The sequence below is a fragment of the Onychostoma macrolepis genome, chromosome 19 (assembly GCF_012432095.1).
Source record: "Onychostoma macrolepis isolate SWU-2019 chromosome 19, ASM1243209v1, whole genome shotgun sequence".
NCBI classification, from domain to species: domain Eukaryota; kingdom Metazoa; phylum Chordata; class Actinopteri; order Cypriniformes; family Cyprinidae; genus Onychostoma; species Onychostoma macrolepis.
In genome coordinates, this window is record NC_081173.1 from 16,407,382 (window position 1) to 16,429,727 (window position 22,346).

Consider the following 22,346-nt stretch of genomic DNA (forward strand, 5'->3'; position numbering starts at 1 on the left):
TGGGATATATATATATATATATATATATGTGTGTATAGAGAGAAAGCGAGAGATGTAAATAAATAATTTAATATTTAATTTAATATTTAAACTTTTTATATAGACACACACACACACACACACACACACATACAATTATTTTATAGTAATTATATTTTTTAAATGAAACTTTTTCAATTTTATATATCATTTGAATTTGAACTTTTCTCTCTCTGAATTGTAGCTGCAGGGGTGGAAATAGCATTGCTGGTTTGTCGCCCATTCGTGTGGTTTGTAGTTATGAAATGCAAACACTGTATCCACAGCCATGTGCTTTCACACAGCTGCAGGAGGCCGTGAAGAGTGTCAGCTCGAGGACCTGACTCCACTCTGGCCTGTGCTCTGTGTGTTTGATGAGCAAGTAGCCAGGAGTACAAGTACTCTCTCCACAGCTTTTTCCCATCTGATTTCACAAGACAGTCTGACACTCTCTGTGTGTGTGTGTCTGAGTGAGAGAGACGGGAAAAGGAAAGAGAAGAGCTTTTGTTGGCTGGATGGGTCACAGTTTGCAGACTGCAGCGTGTGCGGAATCTATCATCATGGCTTTGTACAGTTTGACGTGAATATTTTCCTGTTGCTATTTTAATATTTACATGTTAAATTTACTATGTTTACATTTGTGTTTATGCATGTCACAAGCAATGAATTCAGCATATTTGATCAGTTTTGTGTTTTAAAATTGAAGTGTGTAATTTTGTGAAGATTATAATATTTTCTTATGACTGGCTTAATACAGTATGCAGAGACAGCAAGTCACTTAGGATGATTTAGATAACATTTTTGGCTGTTAGGCGAAGTTTCCAACTTTATTTCTATTGGACAAAAAAAATCCAGAAAACATGTTTTTGAAAATTAGATGCAAAATAAAACCAGTCTAAGCCTGTTTGCTAGTTTTAGGTGGTCTCCTGATGTTTAGAGGGGTTTTGGGCCTGACAAGTGCAAATTGTCAGTCTCAGAGATCAGATCGAGCAACTTAAACCCTCTTAAGACTTTTTTTCAGCAGGTTTATAGTACACCTATTGAAGGGTCCATTAGTGTGTAAGGATGTAACTTGAAGGACGTGTTTCTTGCTGATGTGCTATTCAGGAGTGCAATAGATAGATGGTGTTTGTCTCATGCTTAGTTTGTCGTGCCAGTTCCACATTACAGGCCTCTTTCATGTTCCTGTTGCCGCCTCCTCAGTGCTCTGCCTCTGTTGTGGTCTGTAGGCTGCTTGACACCCAACTTCTGAAGCCTAGTTTGTACTTCTTAAAAAAGGAAGACACTTGTATTTAGGCCTGAAAGTCTTATATTCTTGCATGTCAGTGTGTCAATACGGTGGGCAGTAGGGGTGTCCTCCCTGCCGTGTCTCATGCCCCATATGGAAATACCCTCGGCCCTTCAGTTCAATTTCTCTCTGTGCTTCAGAGGCCCTGAGGAAAACAAACACCCTCCACCCCCTCACTGACAAAAAATCCCCACTTGTCAGATGAGGGGATTTTTTGATTGTCTAATCAGCTCCATATCCCAATCCAGAGGCCTGGAGCAGTGCAGCTTGGTCCAATAAAATGCTGGATGAAAGACTGAGTCGCATCCTCCTTCCGTTTAATCGATGGCATCTTATCTCACTTTTGGCGGCATTTTTTCACCGCCATAGTCTTTTATATGTGCCTGTTGTAAAGGTACTCTAAACTCTTCTGTGTGGCGATGATTGGGGGGGTTGTAAAAATTAAACAAAATATTTTTTTATAAAATAATTTTTATTATAGTTTATTGTATTTTAAGGTTTGTTAACATGTTAACTGTTCTCAGACAAATCATAAGATTAATCATGAATATTTTATTATTTCTCTTATTTCAGAAACTTATTAAAAGTGCTACAGAAATGTATTTGAATTGAGTTCAAAACATTTCTCTTCAAGTCTAGCACAGTAGTTCTGAACCACAGTAGTTCCGGCCTTCCAAGGGGGCCTCAGGATTACTTAAAATTATATAAGTTATTATTAATAAAGTAATTAATATAATAATACAACATATAATTAATATACTTAAATGCAGTAATGTAATTACTGTAATTATTATGGATATATTCATGATTTAATATTAATATTTAATAATCTTAATTACCTAATTGTTTAAAACTTTAAACTTTAAAATGATCTAATTTGGTTAAAATGTTTTTAAAAAAATCAAATGAAATCATTTTTTTCCCTCAGTGTATATAATTAAGTTGATATGCTGACAGTTTTAGTTTCCCAGGTTCTATTGGTAATATAATATAGTTAACAATAATATATATACACATATATATATATATATATATATATATATATATATATATATATATACATACATTAGTATAGTTCATATAGTATAGTTATAGTTCGGTTAATATAGTATATATGGGGCCTTGAAGTAAAAAAGGTTCAGAACTGCTGGTCTAGAAAGATTACTGATCTCAAGTAAACTAGTTTAAGATGCTTTAACATCATGAAAACTGTGAGCCTGACAAGTGTACCGTAATTCTCCTTCGGCACTGATGTTTCCATGACCACGTCCATCTGTGAACCATTTGCGTCTGGTATATAGCGTGCAGTGTCTTCAGAGCGGGAAGTGCTAAGATTCTCCTTACCGCATTCAGAGGCATTCACTCTCGCACCCTCCATAACAAATCAAACGTTTCCACCGCTACTCTAATATGTGATAACCAGAACTAATCTTTCACATAACCTTCACCCAGCCATTGCACAAATAGTGATTTCTGTTGCCTAATTAAGCAGTTAATTCGCTCGGGTGTCTACACCCTGAGATAAGCTTGTCGTTTTAAGGATGTTTTGATTGAGTGCTGCTGCTGTGTTGGTCATTATGACTAGCAGCGGTGGATTTGAATTGCTCAAGTAGCTTGAGGAAACCGAGAAGAGATTGAAGGCAGGTAAAATGGGGGCATGTCATTACCTTGCAGGGCAGGTCCTCAGTTTCATCAACCTGGCGAGCGCGGGGTGGATGGGATGGTTCATAATGTTCCTTCCCACTGAGTGAACCCGTATTAAGCACCAGGGTAGAGTGTGCTAAAGCTCTCTCATTTATCCATCTCTTCTTTGCTTTCAAGCCTTCTAACCGATCCCTTGATCCATGTTGGTTGCCGTCACCTCATGGGAAGAGCAAATAAACATTCTGACTGGGATAAGAAGGTCAGATGCATTATAAATGGATTTAAGGGCATAGTTTAATTTACAAATTGGCTTGAAAGTTCCCTCACTGAATTTTGGCCCACAGTGTTGATATTTTTCCGAGCAATATGGGGTGTCACGAAAACATGCTTTGGCCAAAAAGCCACAGGGATCTGCAGATATATTGCAAACCTCTTGAACATTGTTTGCGAACCTTTTGACCACAACCATGAATCAGGGTTGTTGTTGCTTTGTCCCCCGTCTGTGTGGTCAACGCGGCTTCGTGCGAATGACTTTCCTCTAGACCTGGTCATATCAGGTCACATCCTCCTCCAGACTTGGACATCCCAATCCAAAACCTTCTGACATAGTCTGTCTAGCATGTGGGTCTTCTGGTATGCAAGAGGTGTCCCGTTCTTTGCCTGTGCTATTTTCTGTCCGTCCCCAGAGAAAAGGAACAAACTGAAAATGAATGGCAGGGCTCTTTCTTCCTCTCGGGGCAAAAACAGATGAGAGAGAAAGAGAAACAAGGCCAGAGAAGTCCATGGTGGTGTGGTCGGCCTGGGCTGGCTGGCTGCCTGTCTGGGTCTAAGGACTCCTCTATTCCCTGCTGGTCTCTGGCTCAGAAGCTCAGTCGTATTCAGCAGCTAAACCACACTTGCTCCGGGCCAGACTCGGCTCACATCAGTGATCCACATTCAACCTCTGGGGAATCAATTATCTCAGTGCTTATGCTCATATGCCATGGATTTAACTCACAGTGTGTACATACTGTATCAACACAAAGCATTCAATTATTATTCTATGCACATTTGATTCAAACCAAAATAGTATTTGTATTTTAAGAGTGAGTAAGTGTACTTTGTTTGCCTAGTCAAGGTGGACATCATATTCAATTTCATGCCAATAAAAAGAAGAAGAGAAGTACACTTTTGTTTGTTTCAGAAATCACCTCTACTTTAAGCTCTGCCTTAAAAACGTTACTGACAAATTAGCAACTGTTGTCATTCGCCATTTTCTCTACTGCTTTTAAAAAATATATAAATCTATAGACAGTCTTTGTGTTTGGATATTTTTAAAGGCAAGTATCAATAATATTGCAGAGTCAGTTATAAAGTATTTGAGTTGGCAACAGTAATTGAGGCGGAGCTTAGTGGAACGTCAATTAAAGGGATAGTTTACCCAAAAATGGAAATTCTGTCATTAATTTCTCACCCTCATGTTGTTCCAAACCGGTAAGGTCTTCTATCATCTTAGGAACACAAATTAAGATATTTCTGACCCTGCATAGACAGCAATGCAACTACTATGTTCAACGCCCAGAAACGTAGTAAGGACATCGATAAAAGTCCATGTGACATCAGTGGTTCAACCTTAATTTTATGAAGCTACGAGAATACTTTTTGTGCACAAAGAAAACAAAAATAAGGACTTTATTCAACAATTTCCATTACTCCAGTCTCCAGTATAACATGATCCTTCAGGAATCATTCTGATTTGATTTGTTGACTTGGTCCTCAAGTAACATTTCTTATTATTATCAATGTTGAAAACAGCTGTGCTGCCTAATATTTTTGTGGTTATATGTTTTTCGGGATTCTTTGATAAATAGAAAGTTCAAAAGAGCAGCATTTATTTGAAATAGAAATCTTTTGTAGCATTTTAAATGTCTTTATCTGTCACTTTTGTTAAATTTAATGTATTATCGCTGAATAAAAGTATTAAAAAAACAAGCTAAGTGGCTTTCACAATGAAAAAAAAAAATTAATTTTTCCTTCCAGAACCCTATTTTTAAACCCTACTGGATAAAGATAAATACAGGAAAAAACATTATTGTTTGAGATTAAACCCCAATAAAGGGGGCAAATCTGTCATACGACAGCGTAATTCACTACAATGTAAGAGACTGCATTTTTGCAAAGCTTAAATCATTGTAAAGCGTGCCTCCAGGCCCTTGTCTCCTCCTTAACTGGTGTGAACACAAATACGCTGGTGTTAAGAGAGTCAGCCGCAACATGTCTGGCACGATGGGATCACTTCCTTCTGCAGACTGGGCACCCACTGTCAGCTCGACCCCGGATAATTAACCTCTGCCACTGGGGTTCAACAAGAAAACAATCCCACAGAGCTCTGTGTGTATGCTAGCGTGACTGTGTGTGTGCCCTGTCTACAGGTGTCTGTGAGGGTGTTAAGCGTCATCCTTCTCGCCATCTGCAGGCATGGAGCAGGGTAATGGAGAAGGCTAGGAACACATGCCCAGTGCTTTGGACGGCGTAGCAGGTGGCTGAAAGCGGGTCGTGCAAGGCTGGGTCTTTGACTGGGGTGACTAGGTTAATTAAGGGGTGAGTCTTCAGGGTCTGGGGGGCCCTGGGGCAGGCGTTTGGGGGGTTTTGGGGAAGGGTTGATCGAGTGCAGAAAGAGGCCACGCCACTCACCCGCTCCGCTTCCTGTGGGGTATCTGTGCCTCTCTTCATGAACGGACCTCTGGATTCATAAACTCAAACGCATGCACACGTGTAGCACATATGTTCTTTGGGACCTGAAGGAAGTGTTTTTTAACTGAGTGTGTTGTTTCTCTAGAGCTCACGGTTGTGAAAATGCAGCTGTACAAATCCACATCGAACCGAAAAAACAACAGGCCGTGTTGATCCAAAACAAGGCATTGAGTTGAGCACGTCTGATTAGTAAAGAGTCTGATTGTGAAATGAGTCTGGATGTCAGGTACAGAAGATCTGTAAGCTATTATTATGGAAGAGTCTGGGTCTCAGGGTGGGTCACAGGGAGGCAGTGAAGTTTGGCAGGTGTCACAAAACAGAAACTGAACGTGACCTTTTGTGTGTCCTTTCAGAAGATGAAGAGGAGGATGAAGAGGTCACAGAACTGAAAGCTGGCCCAGAAAATGACCTGCAGGAGGAGGAAGAAAGCAAGGACACAAAGGAAGGTAAGAGATAATTCTTACAAAACGTGCCTTTGAGAATATCCAGGGGAAATGATAGAATGACAGAAATGATACATAAGCCAAATGGTTTTTAATAATAATAATAATTGTTATTATTATATTTATTTATTACTTTTTATGTCATTTTAAATTATTCATATGAATAAAACCATCACAAGTAGTACTACTTTATATTATTATATTATTTTATTTTTTAAATTATATTTTCTTATTAGAAAGCACTATTTTTGTGCCCTAATGCTGCAACATTCCTTAACTGTCAAATATTATAGTATAGCATAATATAGTGTAGTGTAGTATGGTATGGTATGGTATGGTATGGTATATCACAGTATAGTATATCAAGGTATAGTATAGTATAGTACAGTACAGTACAGTATAGTATAATCAAGGTATAGTGTAGTATAGAATATCAAGGTATAGAACAGTATAGTACAATATAGTATAGTATATTATCAGAAAGCACTGCATTGTATGCTCTAATGCTACAACATGGCACAGCTAGAGCTATACATTATATTATTTAAAAATATACCAAATTAGGTCTTTTTATTTTATTATTGTATTAAAATTAGTCTGTTGTATTTAAAAGGATTTTTATGTTATAAAAAAATGGTATAAGTCTATGATATATCCCAATTTAGATAGCAAACTTAAAAAACATATTCTGTACACCAACAGCCTCCACCTGGCTCAAATTTAGCACATTTGACTTCTGTATGTTGGATGTTAGACGGAACAACATCTGCTCTGTTCAGACTCAACGAGAGAGACGTCTCTTTACAGTAAAGCCTGACGCTGAGGTGCATGTTCTGCACACATGTTCCATAAGTGCTAATAGAAACCATAACAGATCTGTAAATAAATTACCCACACTGACTAAAATGGCATTCAATGAGGCTGTTCCACAAGGGCAATCCCTTCTGTGTTGGCATAGCTGGGATTTTATTGTCGCCTTCTTTTGATGTTTCAAAGGGAAATGCATCCCGTTAGTGGTTAATAAGCCATGGGTGGAGTGACATGACATTGAGGGGTTTATTAACATGATGTAGCACCTCTAATAATTTGCCGTGTGATTTACAGCTTGCGCAGTTATGCAAGTCATGCGATGTAAAACCTTCCGTCAGTGAAGTCATTTATCTACCTTGCAATCACAGTACAGTCAGCATTTAAAACCATGATGCAAACATTTCCACTACTGTACAAGTCACATTTTTCCTACCTGTGATGCTTTAGTAGTTTGTGTTTGGGCCTCGCACACGTCAAAATTCCCAAAGTCACCAAACAGGATCAACAGAGCGCTGAGTGGCCACTCGCGTGTGACCCTTGCAGCCATATCAGATGGCATTCTCGCCGGCCGGGGGCTGGGCTTATCGGGCCACGGCATTCTGGGTCAGGCCTGATCGAACTTTAATGTCACTAGACCCCAGCAAGTGGACTTCAAAGCGAGCGGAGAGTGCATTCTTTGTGCAAGTGTACAGGGTAAATAACTAGAGAGAGGCCGGACAGAGGCAGACTGTGAAAGCACACGAGGGCTTTGACTCCATGCTGACTTTGATCACGCTTTTGTCTTCCTTATGAGTCATCAAAAAAGGCACGCAAATCAAGTGGGCTCAGATCAAAGGGACGGGCCCCTAATAGTCTGGGAGAAAATGGAGAAACGCAATAACATCAAAAACGGAGGAAAAAAACTGGGCGTGTTGTCATTATGGAAAGACGAACTAAGAGCTGTGTGTGTTCGCTAATGTATTTGCTCATTCATTTATTGTTTGTTTGTCGTTTTTACTCCCATATCTCCCTTCTAATTGGCTTAACTACCTTTGAGGCTTGTTGGGAGTCAGGAAAAAGAATGCGGGCGAGTTTGTTTAGGTTCAGTTTGTACAGTTACTGTTCATCGTTATGCTGTGTGGCCATGATATTGTCTGTGGTTAAATCCGTTTGTTAGTGTTATTGTATGTAAGTGGTAGGTATAAACACATAGCCCATCTTTGCAGCCGTGACATATGCTTTTGTGTGTTTGTGTATTAAAACGTATGGCCTGTTCTGTGTTTATTTACTCGGCAGCTGTGTTTACGTCTTCATTTTGTTGTGTTTTGTCTTGTGTGTGTATCAGGCCACCCGCGGGAGCTGACGGAGGAAGAGAAACAGCAGGTTTTGCACTCGGAGGAGTTCCTCATCTTCTTCGACCGCAGTATTCGTGTGATGGAAAGAGCTTTAGCTGAGGACTCCAACATCTTCTTCGACTACAGCGGACGAGACCTGGAGGATAAAGAGGGGTGAGAAAGTGATGCGGAACACAGATGATATATATATATATATATATATATATATATATATATATATATACAGTGGGGCAAAAAGTATTTAGTCAGCCACCAATTGTGCAAGTTCTCCCACTTAAAAAGATGAGAGGCCTGTAATTTTCATCATAGGTATACCTCAACTATGAGAGACAAAATGAGAAAAAAAATCCAGAAAATCACATTGTAGGATTTTTAAAGAATTAATTGGTAAATTCCTCGGTAAAATAAGTATTTGGTCACCTACAAACAAGCAAGATTTCTGGCTCTCACAGACCTGTAACTTCTTCTTTAAGAGGCTCCTCTGTCCTCCACTCGTTACCTGTATTAATGGCATCTGTTTGAACTCGTTATCAGTATAAAAGACACCTGCCCACAACCTCAAACAGTCCAACTCCAAACTCCACCATGGCCAAGACCAAAGAGCTGTCAAGGACACCAGAAACAAAATTGTAGACCTGCACCAGGCTGGGAAGACTGAATCTGCAATAGGTAAGCAGCTTGGTGTGAAGAAATCAACTGTGGGAGCAATTATTAGAAAATGGAAGACATACAAGACCACTGATAATCTCCCTCGATCTGGGGCTCCATGCAAGATCTCACCCCGTGGGGTCAAAATGATCACAAGAACTGTGAGCAAAAATCCCAGAACCACACGGGGACCTAGTGAATGACCTGCAGAGAGCTGGGACCAAAGTAACAAAGGCTACCATCAGTAACACACTGCGCCACCAGGGACTCAAATCCTGCAGTGCCAGACGTGTCCCCCTGCTTAAGCCAGTACATGTCCGGGCCCGTCTGAAGTTTGCTAGAGAGCATTTGGATGATCCAGAAGAGGATTGGGAGAATGTCATATGGTCAGATGAAACCAAAATAGAACTTTTTGGTAAAAACTCAACTTGTCGTGTTTGGAGGAGAAAGAATGCTGAGTTGCATCCAAAGAACACCATACCTACTGTGAAGCATGGGGGTGGAAACATCATGCTTTGGGGCTGTTTTTCTGCAAAGGGACCAGGACGACTGATCCGTGTAAACGAAAGAATGATTGGGGCCATGTATTGTGAGATTTTGAGTGAAAACCTCCTTCCATCAGCAAGGGCATTGAAGATGAAACGTGGCTGTGTCTTTCAGCATGACAATGATCCCAAACACACCGCCTGGCAACGAAGGAGTGGCTTCAGAAGAAGCATTTCAAGGTCCTGGAGTGGCCTAGCCAGTCTCTAGATCTCAACCCCATCGAAAATCTTTGGAGGGAGTTGAAAGTCCCAGCGACAGCCCCAAAACATTACTGCTCTAGAGGAGATCTGCATGGAGGAATGGGCCAAAATACCAGCAACAGTGTGTGAAGACTTACAGAAAACGTTTGACCTCTGTCATTGCCAACAAAGGGTATATAACAAAGTATTGAGATGAAATTTTGTTATTGACCAAATACTTATTTTCCACCATAATTTGCAAACAAATTCTTTAAAAATCCTACAATGTGATTTTCTGGATTTTTTTTTGTGTCATTTTGTCATTTTGTCTCTCATAGTTGAGGTATACCTATGATGAAAATTACAGGCCTCTCTCATCTTTTTAAGTGGGAGAACTTGCACAATTGGTGGCTGACTAAATACTTTTTGCCCCACTGTATGTGTGTGTGTGTGTGTATATATATATATATATATATATATAGTATTTCATCTATTTATTATTTAATATTATAATTTAGTTAATTTTTATATTTTATTTCTATATTAAAGGGATAGTTTGTCCAAAAATAAAAATGTTGTCATTTACTCGCCCTCATGTCGTTCCAAACCTGTACAAGTTTCTTTCTTATGTTGAACGTAAAAGAAGATATTCTGAAAAATGCTGGTAATCAAACAGTTGATGGTCCCCATTGACTTCTATAGTATTTCTTTCCCTTCTATGGAAGTCAATGGGGGCCAACAACTATTTGGTTCTTCAAAATTATTCATAATAACTTGATTTGTGTTCATCATAAGAAACAGACTTATACAGGTTTAGAATGACATGAGGGTGAGTAAATGATGACAAAATGTGTGGGTGAGCTATTCCTTTAAGGATTTCGTTTAACAACAGTCTTAAATTATAAATGGTTACGTAGTAATGGTTATATTATTGCAAATTTGATTGTTGTGAAATGAAATTTATGTGAATACATGGACCACAATGGCATCCAGTGTAATTAATCTACATGAAATGAAACCCAAAACACAAATTGTAGTTACATAATATAAACTGTTTAAATCATCATATAATCATATAATTAGCTGATAGGAAAACAGTAGAAGACTATAGTATTCCCTTAATGAGCTGTGTGTGTGTGTGTGTGTGTGTGTGTGTGTGTGTGTGTACCTGTTTTTCTATTCAGGTGGGGTCTTAAACAGTAGACAGGTCTGTACAGTAGAAAAAGCATTACGCCTATGGAGAGTCCCCGCAAGGATAGCAAACCAGACTGTGTGTGTGTGTGTGTGTGTGTGTGTGTGTGTGTGTGAGTGCATTGTTCTTCAAAGAAATTCTTGCAAAATGATGTCATCCATTAACAACCTTAATTTTGCTCTTTGGTATTGAAAACACTGTTATTTTATGAGCATTTGTTTTTAATTTACATATTTAGACTTTTTTTAGATAAGGATAAAAATTTTGTATTAAAACTCTTCTATCTATCTATCTATCTATCTATCTATCTATCTATCTATCTATCTATCTATCTATCTATCTATCTATCTATCTATCTATCTATTATTTGCTTTAATTTTCTATTGTATATGGTAAAGTGTGTATTAAAACCCCAGAGCCAATGTTAATAAGAGTATCTCCCTGTCAGAGATCTGCAGGGTGGCTCCAGTCTCTCTCTCAATCGTCTGTTCTATGATGAGCACTGGTCAAAGCATCGGGTCATCACCTGTCTGGACTGGTCCCCTCAGGTAGACTGACCTCCCTCTCTGACCTCCTGTATGTGTCAGCACCTGTTCATTTAAAAGGGAGAATCCTCCCATTCTTTGTCTCTGAGTCAGCTTTATCATCCTCTTCTCTGTTTTTTTCTCTCTCTCTCTCTCTCTCTCTCTCTCTCTCTCATCTTTCTCCTGCCTTTACTCTCTTCTCTTCATATTTCCAGTACCCTGAGCTCTTGGTGGCTTCCTACAACAACAATGAAGACGCTCCTCATGAGCCAGACGGTGTGGCTTTGGTGTGGAATATGAAATTCAAGAAGACCACACCAGAGTACATCTACCACTGCCAGGTGAAAACCCTTAACACAACACAACTTTACACCCTTACCCTCCAAAAATAACGTCACACTGATTATTAAGGGAGTGAAAATTGTGCAGGAAAATTTGAAAGAGATGAAATTGTGTGAAAATGTGATCGTTTACTCACCCACGTGTCATTCCAAACCTGTAGGGGTTTTAACTCTGTAGAACTTGAAAGAAGATATTTAGAAGAATGTTGGTAACCAAAGAGTTGCTGGCAGCCATTGACTTCCATAGTATTTTTTCTCAGTGGTCAGCAATGACTACCAGTTTGGTTACCAGCATTCTTCAAAATACCTTTTGTGTTCAACAGAAGAAAGAAACTCACACAGGTTTGTAACTTAAAGGTAAGTAAATTATGACATAATTTTCATTTTTGAGGGAACTGTCCCTTTAAGACATTGTAAACAAATTTGGGTTTAACTATTTATTTTAAAGTTAAAAATACATTTATTTTTGGGTTTATTGTTACGTACTGAATGCTATATTGCATACTATTTAAAAAAACTGTAGGCAGCATAGAGTACATACTATGCAGAAAGCATCTCACTAGTGTCCTATTCCAAAAATACCAGTAGTATTCCAAGCATTTCACAATAAATTTATAATAAAACGCCCTAATTGGAAAGCCATGATAAAGGAAGTGGTAGCTTCAATAAAAGGGAGATCTAATGGAGCGTACCACTTCAGATGACGAAATGCATTTAATTGAGCCTAAGGTGCTTTAATTAAAGGTACATGCTGGCCTTGGAGTACCACAGCGGAACAGAACACCTTATTACGTTGTGTGTCCGTTTGGGTCAGGCCAAAAAAATCCTGAGGTTTGTGTGTAAAACATATCTGGTGTCGGTTTTGACGCTAATTATAAAAGACTCTGGGTTGAGAGTCTTTTCAGGGAGACGACCAAGTAAGCAAGTCTGGGAGGCGACAGCCTGGTGCGAGGGAGAGATATTAGAGAGACATTTCTGTAATAAAAAGATGTGGCTTACCACTTCCTAATCCTACCAGCCGCATATGTTTGCCCACCCACATGGTCTGCTCGTGCATGTGCTGCTTTTCCAGTGCCCAGCACCTCTCACATGCACACAGACGGATACACTTACACATGCTCGTTTACACACACACTTGCAACCAAAGCATACTCAGACATGCCATATTGCACATGCTTAAAAACAACAGACTTTTCGTATTTACACAACTTTTTTTAATTGCTGTTTTAATCTTTTTTTCTTTTTTTTTTCTTTTTTTTTTTAGAATTGAAAACTCATTTTGAGGACATCAGCGTCTTACAGACTGCAAACGTTTATTGCAACTGGTTTACAAATTGTTTGTAAAATTTCTATTTCAGTTCTGTTTTATGGTTTCATATTAAGAACATTTTTCTTGGTAGATAATTTTTTTCTTTGGCTCTTTATTTTACAATCTCCTAAAGAACTTTTTCTTTTTTTTTGTTTAATAAAAAAAAAATCCGCTAAAAGCTTGCTTAAACTTCAGGAAATACTGATTATGAAATATTAATTGAACCTCAGGAGGTCAAAATAAATATTAGTTTTTTGTTTTTTTCTGTTCATTTTAAATGAGGTTTACAAGCTTGTTAGCAGAATGTGGAAAATGTCTAAAGGCAGTTTAAAATCCTGAAATATGTTGTTTTTTTATTTATTTTTTTACTTTATTTATTTATTTATTTATTAAGAAAACTTAAACATTAAATAATTAATAACATTAAAATAACATTAAAGTTAACGTCCCTGCAAATTTAGCCTAAATTCAGCTGTTGCTGAATAAGGGATAAAGAGATAGTTTGGGACCAAATGCCTGTTTGTAGTTGTTACATTTATTTCTAATAAATTAAAGGCACATCAGTATTTCTTGCAATAAATTTGGGTGACAGTATTTAATGGTCAGCACTACAATTTGTGTAAAAATTTTTAAAAGTAATAATAAATTGAAGAAGATTATTATACATTTGTCTGCAGGGTGCTGTAGAAAGGGTCCGTATTTTGTAGCAGGAATTTAATTTAACACTTTTCATCCTAGACCAATTTTATCTAGTTCATATATAATAGTTTTCACAACAAAGTAATAAGACAGTATTTTATAGAAATTTTATATTTTATAGAAAGTGCCTTGTATTGTGTTGTCACACAGGAGCATGACCTGCCTCACTCTGTCCTTTTCTTCTCTAAAGCTCAGTGCTACAAAAAGATGGGATGTATAGAAAGCATATATAAAAATGAAAACGCAAGATGAATAACACAATGGCATTTCACAGCTTTCCTTCAGAGCGGCCTGAGGTTCAACCATCCTTTTTTCATCACAAGGAGAGAAATGGAGAGAGAAGCATGGGATCTCCAAACATTTGGCCGTTGGCTGAGGATGAAAGAGGTTGGGCCAATTTGCCGAGATATTGTTTTTCGCTCTGGGCTCTGTTCTAAACGGCGGTGCTCCCCGCTCACTAGACTGGGAATCTGACGGGTCTTAATGTGTGAGCATGTTCTGCCGCTTAACCTCCCCAAACCACACTGATCTTATTCCCTCTGAGGTACACGCATGCAAGAGCCATATACTCATCCCCCACACGCTCCTCTCCTCTCTTCTTCTCCCCTCCTATTCTCCCTTTGCGGCTTCCCTCACTTTTGGCAGGCCGTGCGGTGGAGTTCAGCAGTTTTGCAGTCGTTTTTCCAGATTTACCCACAGCCGCCACTTTCATGTGCTGGATACTTCAGAAACCCTCCCTCCAGCGCCGCTGTCTCCCACTTTTTCCTCAGTTTCTCTTTTTGCTGTTCCATCTTTACCTCTTTTTTGCCACATCTCTCTCTCCTTATACTTCTTCTCACACTCTAGCTCTGTTCCAAAGCCTAGTGAGCTGACTCGCTGTCTACTTAGGCAGGTTCCTAGCCATTATGGAATCTCATAAGTGAACTACATACGCAGCACCTCCACACACCACATAAATAGCACTTATCATGGGAAACATGAGTTTTCCATTAGCATGTCACTACAGAGTGATTCTCTAATGAGCATTAAAAATCATTGTAGATTTTTATTTTAAGATTCAGGATTGCCTTCAGCTCAGAGTATGGGGTCGGTAGGATTTTTTTTTTTATGTTTTCAAACATTTCAAAATGAAACATTTCAACAAGTCTTTTATGCTCATCTTAGCATTTATTTAATAAAAAATACAGCAAAACAGTAATATTGTGAAATATTACAATTTAAAATAATGTTTTTTTTTCTGTTTTAATATATTTTGAATGGTAATTTATTCCTGTGATGGCAAAGGTTAATTTTCAGCAGCAGTTATTCCATTCTTCAGTGTCACATGATCTTATAATCATAATCAATAGGAATCATTATAATATACTGATTTGGTGATCAAGAAACATTTCTTACTATTATCAATATTGAAAGCAGTTGTGCTGCTTAATATCTTTAGTATAAACAATGATAAATATTTCTTTAGAATTTTAATTTTAATGTGTTTACTGTCACTTTTGATGAATTTAATGCATCCTTGCTGAATAAAAGTAATAATTACTGACCCCAAAATTTTCAACATATTGAAACTTCACACCTGTAGTGCACTTTTAAATGTTCCCTACGACGGTTCGGCTTCTGTCTGTCTTATGTTTGTCTTTTCTTTATCCTCTCCTCCCTCGTTTCACAGTCTCTCAGCTTTGGACGGTTTCAGAAGGCCACTCCTTTTCAGACGGTTGTGGAATATTTCTGAGGTGGTTTGGGTTTGTTTTGGGCTCTGTGTGGTGTGATCTTGGCTCTCTGCTCTCTGCTGTTCTTTCGGGCCCATCATCACAGCAGGCCCTGTTCGCCATTAACATCACATGACCTTCTAAAGTGGGCTGCCTCTCGCCACATCAAGGGCACACCCCAAAAAACTGCTCACCGATACTGTCAGCCCTCATCTGCATCGCCTACATTTTATTGATATCATTTATATTTTACCCAGGATGACTCTATGTGAACCCCTGCTGGATGCCTGAGGCTCACTGAATAGAGGTTGGCACAGAGGAAGATGTGTTTGCAGGAGCTTGGAGAGATGCCCACTCTGTATAAAGCTGGTGGATGGAGTTGCATGTGCTCATAAAGCTGAGTGTAGAAAGGCTTCAAAACCACTCACAGCTTTTGAAACAGGAAGAGCAGAGACCTCCGGTCCGCTATGGTTTTACTGCCTACTCTTGTATCCACATATATTATCAGATAGGAATTGGGTCATGATGGTTGACTGGTTTATTTGGAATTTTTCATCTTTTTTGTTAGTTTTTTTTAGGTTCTTTTATCTGTAGTTCTTTAATTAGAAAGTTGTGCTTCAGCTGTACAGAAATGCACAGAAATGTTGTGTCTTTAAAGGGATTGTTCACCCAAAAATGAAAATTCTGTCATTAATTACTCACCCTCATGTCGCTCCAAACCCGTAAGTCCTTCGTTCATCTTCAAAACACAAATTAAGATATTTTTGATGAAATCCGAGAGCTTTCTGACCCTGCATAAACAGAAATGCAACTACCATGTTCAAGGCCCAGAAAGATAGTAGGACATTGTTAAAATAGTCCATGTGACATCAGTGGTTCAACCTTCATTTTATGATGCTACGAGAATACTTTTTGTGCACAAAGAAAACAAAAACAACAATTTCTTCTCTTCCGTGTTAGTCTCAATGCATGCATGTTATGCTGCTGATGCAGGAGCCGGCCTTCTGACATGCTGTGCCTTGTTTAAAGTCCGAAATTTTCGTATTCCGTATGCGTTTTTCGTATTCGTCATCCTTTCCTATCAAAAAGCTTGCTACGGATGTGAAAACGCAGAAAATCGAACCTGGTCCGAATTTTTTTATGATGGACGAAAGTTTCGGAGGCAGTGTGTAAACGTGCTTGACACAACGTGGGGTCGTATTTATTTTTTAACGTGCGGAAATTTTGGACAAGAATTTTGGACTCAATGTGCAAAGACTTTTACAAGCAGAGGAATGCACACGAATGCGTTGCAGTACTCTAATGAATGTGCATCGAAAACTGACACGGAAGAGAAGAAATTGTTGAATAAAGTCGTTATTTTTGTTTTCTTTGGGCACAAAAAGTATTCTCGTAGCTTCATAAAATTACATTTGAACCACTGACGTCACATGGACTATTTAACAATGTCCTTACTACTGTACCTTTCTGGGCCTTGAATGTGGTAGTTTCGTTGCTGTCTGTGCAGGGTCAGAAAGCTTTCATCAAAAATATCTTAATTTGCGTTCCAAAGATGAATGAAGGTCTTCTGGGTTTAGAACAACATGAGGATTAATGACAGAATTTTCATTTTTGGGTTAACTATTCCTTTGAATGAATATTTTCAAAGCACATTCAGATATTTATTCAGACATTTTGGCATGTTTGCATCTCATGCTCATTTTTAATTTAAAAGTTGTGACAAAATAGTCCATCTAGTCCAATATCCCAATTATTCACAAGTCCTTTTGTTTTATTGAGTATCTCTAAAGGCCCAATATACAACATTATTTACATTCTGGAGGAGTCAATGATATTTACCGAACATCCGCATTAGCCTGCAGAAATCGGGAAGTCAGAGTTGACGATTTCATAGAAAATTCAAATGGATTTTAAAAGTTGTGTCCGACTGAGGTCTAATTATACTGTGACCAGCCTAATTATACAGGCCTTCTTGATTGATTGGTACTATTCGTTCAGGTGATCCACTGCCTAGTCAATTTTAAAATATTGTAGCATCATTATCTGTAGACCAAAAGTAAAGGTTTTTAGAATTTATTTAGAAACCAAGTGTTTGTAAACAGAATTTTGAACAGCTGTAGTTTAAAGCTAGAACAAGAAATAAATGATCTTTAGTAAACCTTGAACTGAACCAGAAACAACTGGCATGTTTAGTTGTTGAAATTGAATGAAAGAACTCTAGTTTGAGGAGGAACAAATTCACTTTATAAGTGCACTGCAAATCAAATGAAATTGAGCATATAAGAATACTGTTCATTCAAATTGACTAGGACACGGCCATTCTTTACTCTTGTCCTAAGGTAAAAAAGAGAGAGAGATCGAACTACTCGCATTCACTGGCTTCTCCTCCATTGTTCTCTAAAACGGAGATATGGTATTACACGGCCTGTGCCAGTAACCGCAGAGTGACAAAATCCGTGGGGTGCCGTTTCGGAAAAAAAAAAGAAGTAGGGAGCAAAGGATGCTGGTGGAAGACAGAGGAGTGCATCTGGAGCTGATAAGCTTTGCTGAGAACCACATGATTGTGGTGCTTCAGGAGGAGGCGGCAGTGAATGTACTGTCTGTTACACAGTCATCTCCTCCCTGACAAATGGCTCCAACTTTTTTTTTCTTTCCTCTTTTCCCTTTCGGCCCATAAAAAGAGGGGCAACAAAGGAGGGAGTGTTCCTCATGCCATCTCTCCTCACGGGGTTAGTCCTGTGGATTATCCCATACTGAACCATTCCCATTGATATTATCATGTCTCATGCACTTAGTCCCAGTAAAACCCATTAAACTGCAGGAAAGTGTTGTGGGATTGTGTTTTCACTTGCATTTTACTTTCCAATTTGACTTTCATCAGAGCTTCGGGTTGGTAGACATCAAGCTGAGCTTGTAATGAGAAATATTCTCAATTAAATCAGTGAAATAACTACATTGCCAGAAGGCTAGAAAAGTGAAATTTGAACTCAGGAGGGAACAACAAACAGGAAATTTCCTTACATTAACTGTACACCCACAAAAATACCTAATATGTAACATCATGCTACCATGATTTTATTGGTACTGTATATTCAGTTATTTAATATAGACAAAAATGTTGGGATGTATCCCACATGTATGTTTTTATACTTGGGTGCCAGTTGAAGCAGGTCGATATCTGAAAATGACTAAAAAGACAGTCATTCCAGTAACTCCAGTAATTCCAGTAGCAAAAGCTTGCTTGAATAATGGTGTTCATGGCATCCAGTAAACTAAAAGGTCGTTTCAGGCATTGGAGATAGACAGATCTTAACCCACACTCACCATATGGTGTGAATATACAGCCTTTTCATCCCTTTTTCTTCTCAGCGTCTTGTGCATTTGCCATGTTTAGATTATGACTTTAAAGAGAGTTCAAATGCTTGTCATATTTATCTGTGCTTCGTTATGGAGCAAAAGGTCTCTCTGGATTTATGCGGTCACGGTAATGAGGGAAGTATACATCAGATGTTTTATAAACTGAGATTGCCCTATGACATGTTATTCATCATTAAAGGCCCGTTCACATCGTATCAACAGTGTCCAGTGCATTGAACTTTATGGAGTGAAGCGATGACTACAGCACTATTCAAGTCAACGTTGTTTTTTGTACGCTTTTTTGTGATTTTCATATAATTGCCAACAAGAAACTGTCAGACATTATCAATGCCTTTTTTCATTGAACAGGGACATTCACACAAATCAGATACTTCAAAACTTATCCAATCAAATGTAAACTAGTAATCTGTTAAGCTACAGACTTCAGCTTAACTTTAAGAACAGAAAACGGACAGATGGAGTCGTCAGAGGTTGCTGCAGGACACAGTGATGATACTGCAGCAGACGAGTCTGATAAAAACAGAGGCCTGCGGTGTACGGATAGAGGCCAGAGATGGCCGTGATTGGCTGTTGGCTGGACTGCTCTCCTGAGCTGAAGTTTCAGGTTACGATACTTCATTAAGTCTCTGATTAATGGCTTCGTAGTGGAGTTATTACCCTCTTGTTGTGGTGACCCCAGCTCATGTTCATTAGCCCAGTAATGAAGCGCTGGTCTGGGGAGCGTGTCCCTGACACATGACTATAGGAGAGAGAGAGAAAGAGACTTGGTTCAGAGGTCGGCTTGTGGCTCTGATTGAAATAGCCGTGTATTTAAGCAGCAATGTTCCCTTGTCTCTGTGTTAGTATTCAGCACTGACTGATCATTAATCACAGAACTGAGATCCTTTTCTAGCAGTACTGGCAATCAGACTAATCAAGACTTGAGTGAAACTTTTCAACCTTTTTAAAGATACTAATCAATTTATTAACTGAAATGTTGGCTTTTGATGTCCAGTGATTGTATTATTGCAGCCGGTTTAGTGCCTTGCACGTATCTGCTTTCCATTTTATTTTCTACAATAATATTGTAGTTAGGGGTGGGAATCATAAGAAATCTAAAACAATTCTTGGAAAAGGTGACTTAATGACTACTCATTTTATACAGTATTCATTGTCATTTTAAATGTGGCATAAGTGCAAACCGATTATTGGCTTTAACTGTATTACATAATGCTGAACAAGCAAAAATTGTGGTGACAATTTTAATTTATTCTATTGTATTTTATAAAATATCACTGATTATAGAACTCACAAGTTGTAAGCTGTATGTGTTTGATTCACTAAAAAGAATAAAATTATTTATTTGTGAATTGGTTGGAATACACTGGTTGCACTGTATGGTTTTGACTCACCAAAAAGAACCTGCTCATCAGAATAATTTGTTCGCGAATCGTTTGGGTGTATGTGCTGTAGGACTTTGATTCACTGTAAAGAACAGGCTCAGAAGAGTCATTTGTTTGGGAATCAGACTACTCACTTTGTGCTGTATGACTTTGATTCACCAAAAAGAATTGTCTCATTTCTGTGGATTCTGAAAACCCTGGTCGCACTCTTTGGTTTTGATTTAAAAATAATTTATAATAAAATAAAATAAAATAATAACATTTTATTTTAATAATAAAAAAGTTATTTGCTTGGGAATCAGACTCCTCACTTCTCACTGCATGGCTTTCATTCAAAAAAAGACTTATGAGAGTCATTCAAGAATCAAACTACATTGATCACAGAATGAATTCTATATGTTTTGCACTGTAGATTCAGTAGTGCTGTTGCAATAGCTGCAAGAGTATTTGTTTAGAATAATGCAATTGCATCAACCATTAATGAAACACGACATCATTCGATTCCTGTATGTAAATGAATGGAATCATTTCTGAATAAGAACCGGTTTTTGATATTTATGTAGTATTTCTCTCAGGCCGCAGTCAATCACACAGTCAGGCATGTATTTCTAAATTTTCCAAATAATCTCCAGTCCAACCATCAAACACTTTTGTCTTAATACGTTTAAACTTTAAACCAGATTGGCCTGCATGTCCTGAGTGTAAATAAACTCAACTCGCCTTTATTTTTACCCCTCCAACTTAGTTTATTTTGAGTCCTTTTAAAAAACCACCTCACATATGAGGCTGCTCCCGAACCCTCTTAGAAGCTGTATTTTTTTTAGAGGGGGGAACGAATGAAAGAAAAGAGAAGCGTGTTTTCTTTTTCTCTGGTTTGTTTTCCAGTCACTTTAAAATGAACTCTGGGTGCATGACGAGAAGGCCGCAGATGGTGCGGTATACGATGGGAGACGGTCATAGTCTTTGCTTTACAGATGACTGGAGAGCGCTATGAAAACACGCCTTTTACACTTCTGTCCCAACGCTGTCACACCACGGCGAAAAAGGCAGTTTTGCAAGTAAAACACAATATCGTTGTCTCCTTGCTGTCAGTAATTGGTCTCCTGAGATAATTGTAAAAGTGCTTAGTAAGGGCACTACAGAGAATTTTGTGTGAAAATGTGTAAGCATGAGGGCACGTTTCATGTGACAGGCACTGAAGAGGAACCAAAAACTCAATAAAAGTGAAGACGGAGGGAAAGTTCAAGGCTAAGGCTGTCACAACAAAAGGCCGCACTTTTCGCTCTAGTGCACTCTGTTTATGATGCTGTAATATAAAACTGCTGCTCCCACAATCCCTAACATAGTCTTTCCACTTTTCTTTTGTCTTTTGTTTTGTCCTCTCTTTTCCAGTCTCCAGTGGTGTCCGTGGGTTTTGCTCGGTTTCATCCTAACCTGTTGGTGGGTGGCACGTACTCGGGGCAGATTGTTCTCTGGGACAACCGAAGTCACAGAAGAACGCCGGTTCAGAGGACCCCCCTGTCTGCTGCAGCACACACAGTAAGAGAGCCTACAGATACAATCATCAATTACACTCCGTCATGAATTCAGTCTTATTCTGTGGAACACATAAGGAGTTGTATCACTCTTTTACATACAATGAAAGTGAATGGTGATTATGACTGTCGAGCATGATTTTCAGTGAGTAACAACTTAAATCTTAGTCTGTTTTACTACCCAAAGCCTTTTCTCGTGAAAAAAAGTGTGCTTAATTGTACTGAATGTTCACTTGTAGTGTACTCGAAATCTTAAATGTGTATTTAAAAGAAAACCATACTTGCAGATAATTAATGAAATAAAAGGCCTCTTAAGTGTACTTTCATGACCGTTTCTTAACACACATTAGTAAGTACACTTTTAATAGGTGCAATTAATAATGACCAAATTAAAGGTTTACTTTAAAGTACATTTTAATAAATTTTGTCATACACTGAGGTGTGGACTAACATACTAAAGCACATGTAAAGTACTTGATTATAATTTTATAATCATGTGTTATACAATTTTACAGTTGAAGATTTAAGTGTAATATTTCAAATGCACTAAATTGCTGCTTCATCATTGCAAATGTCCAATTATAAATAAAATTAAATGCATTTAATTGCACATTGTACTGCTTGACAGTATATT

General features: G+C 38.3%; 1 protein-coding gene across 7 annotated transcripts in view; it reads left to right on the plus strand.

Moving 5' to 3' along the window:
* LOC131525487 (cytoplasmic dynein 1 intermediate chain 1) overlaps window positions 1-22,346 on the plus strand; it is a 68,552-nt gene that overhangs the window by 26,665 nt on the left and 19,541 nt on the right. For 4 of the 7 annotated variants that reach the window (XM_058753158.1, XM_058753161.1, XM_058753163.1 and 1 more), the window contains 5 exons: window positions 6,037-6,129; window positions 8,261-8,423; window positions 11,284-11,383; window positions 11,575-11,700; window positions 21,570-21,716. In XM_058753158.1, coding sequence (XP_058609141.1) covers window positions 6,037-6,129; window positions 8,261-8,423; window positions 11,284-11,383; window positions 11,575-11,700; window positions 21,570-21,716 — 629 coding nt within the window. The remainder of the gene's footprint in view (window positions 1-6,036; window positions 6,130-8,260; window positions 8,424-11,283; window positions 11,384-11,574; window positions 11,701-21,569; window positions 21,717-22,346) is intronic. The other 3 variants (XM_058753160.1, XM_058753162.1, XM_058753164.1) reach the window with 1 other exon arrangement.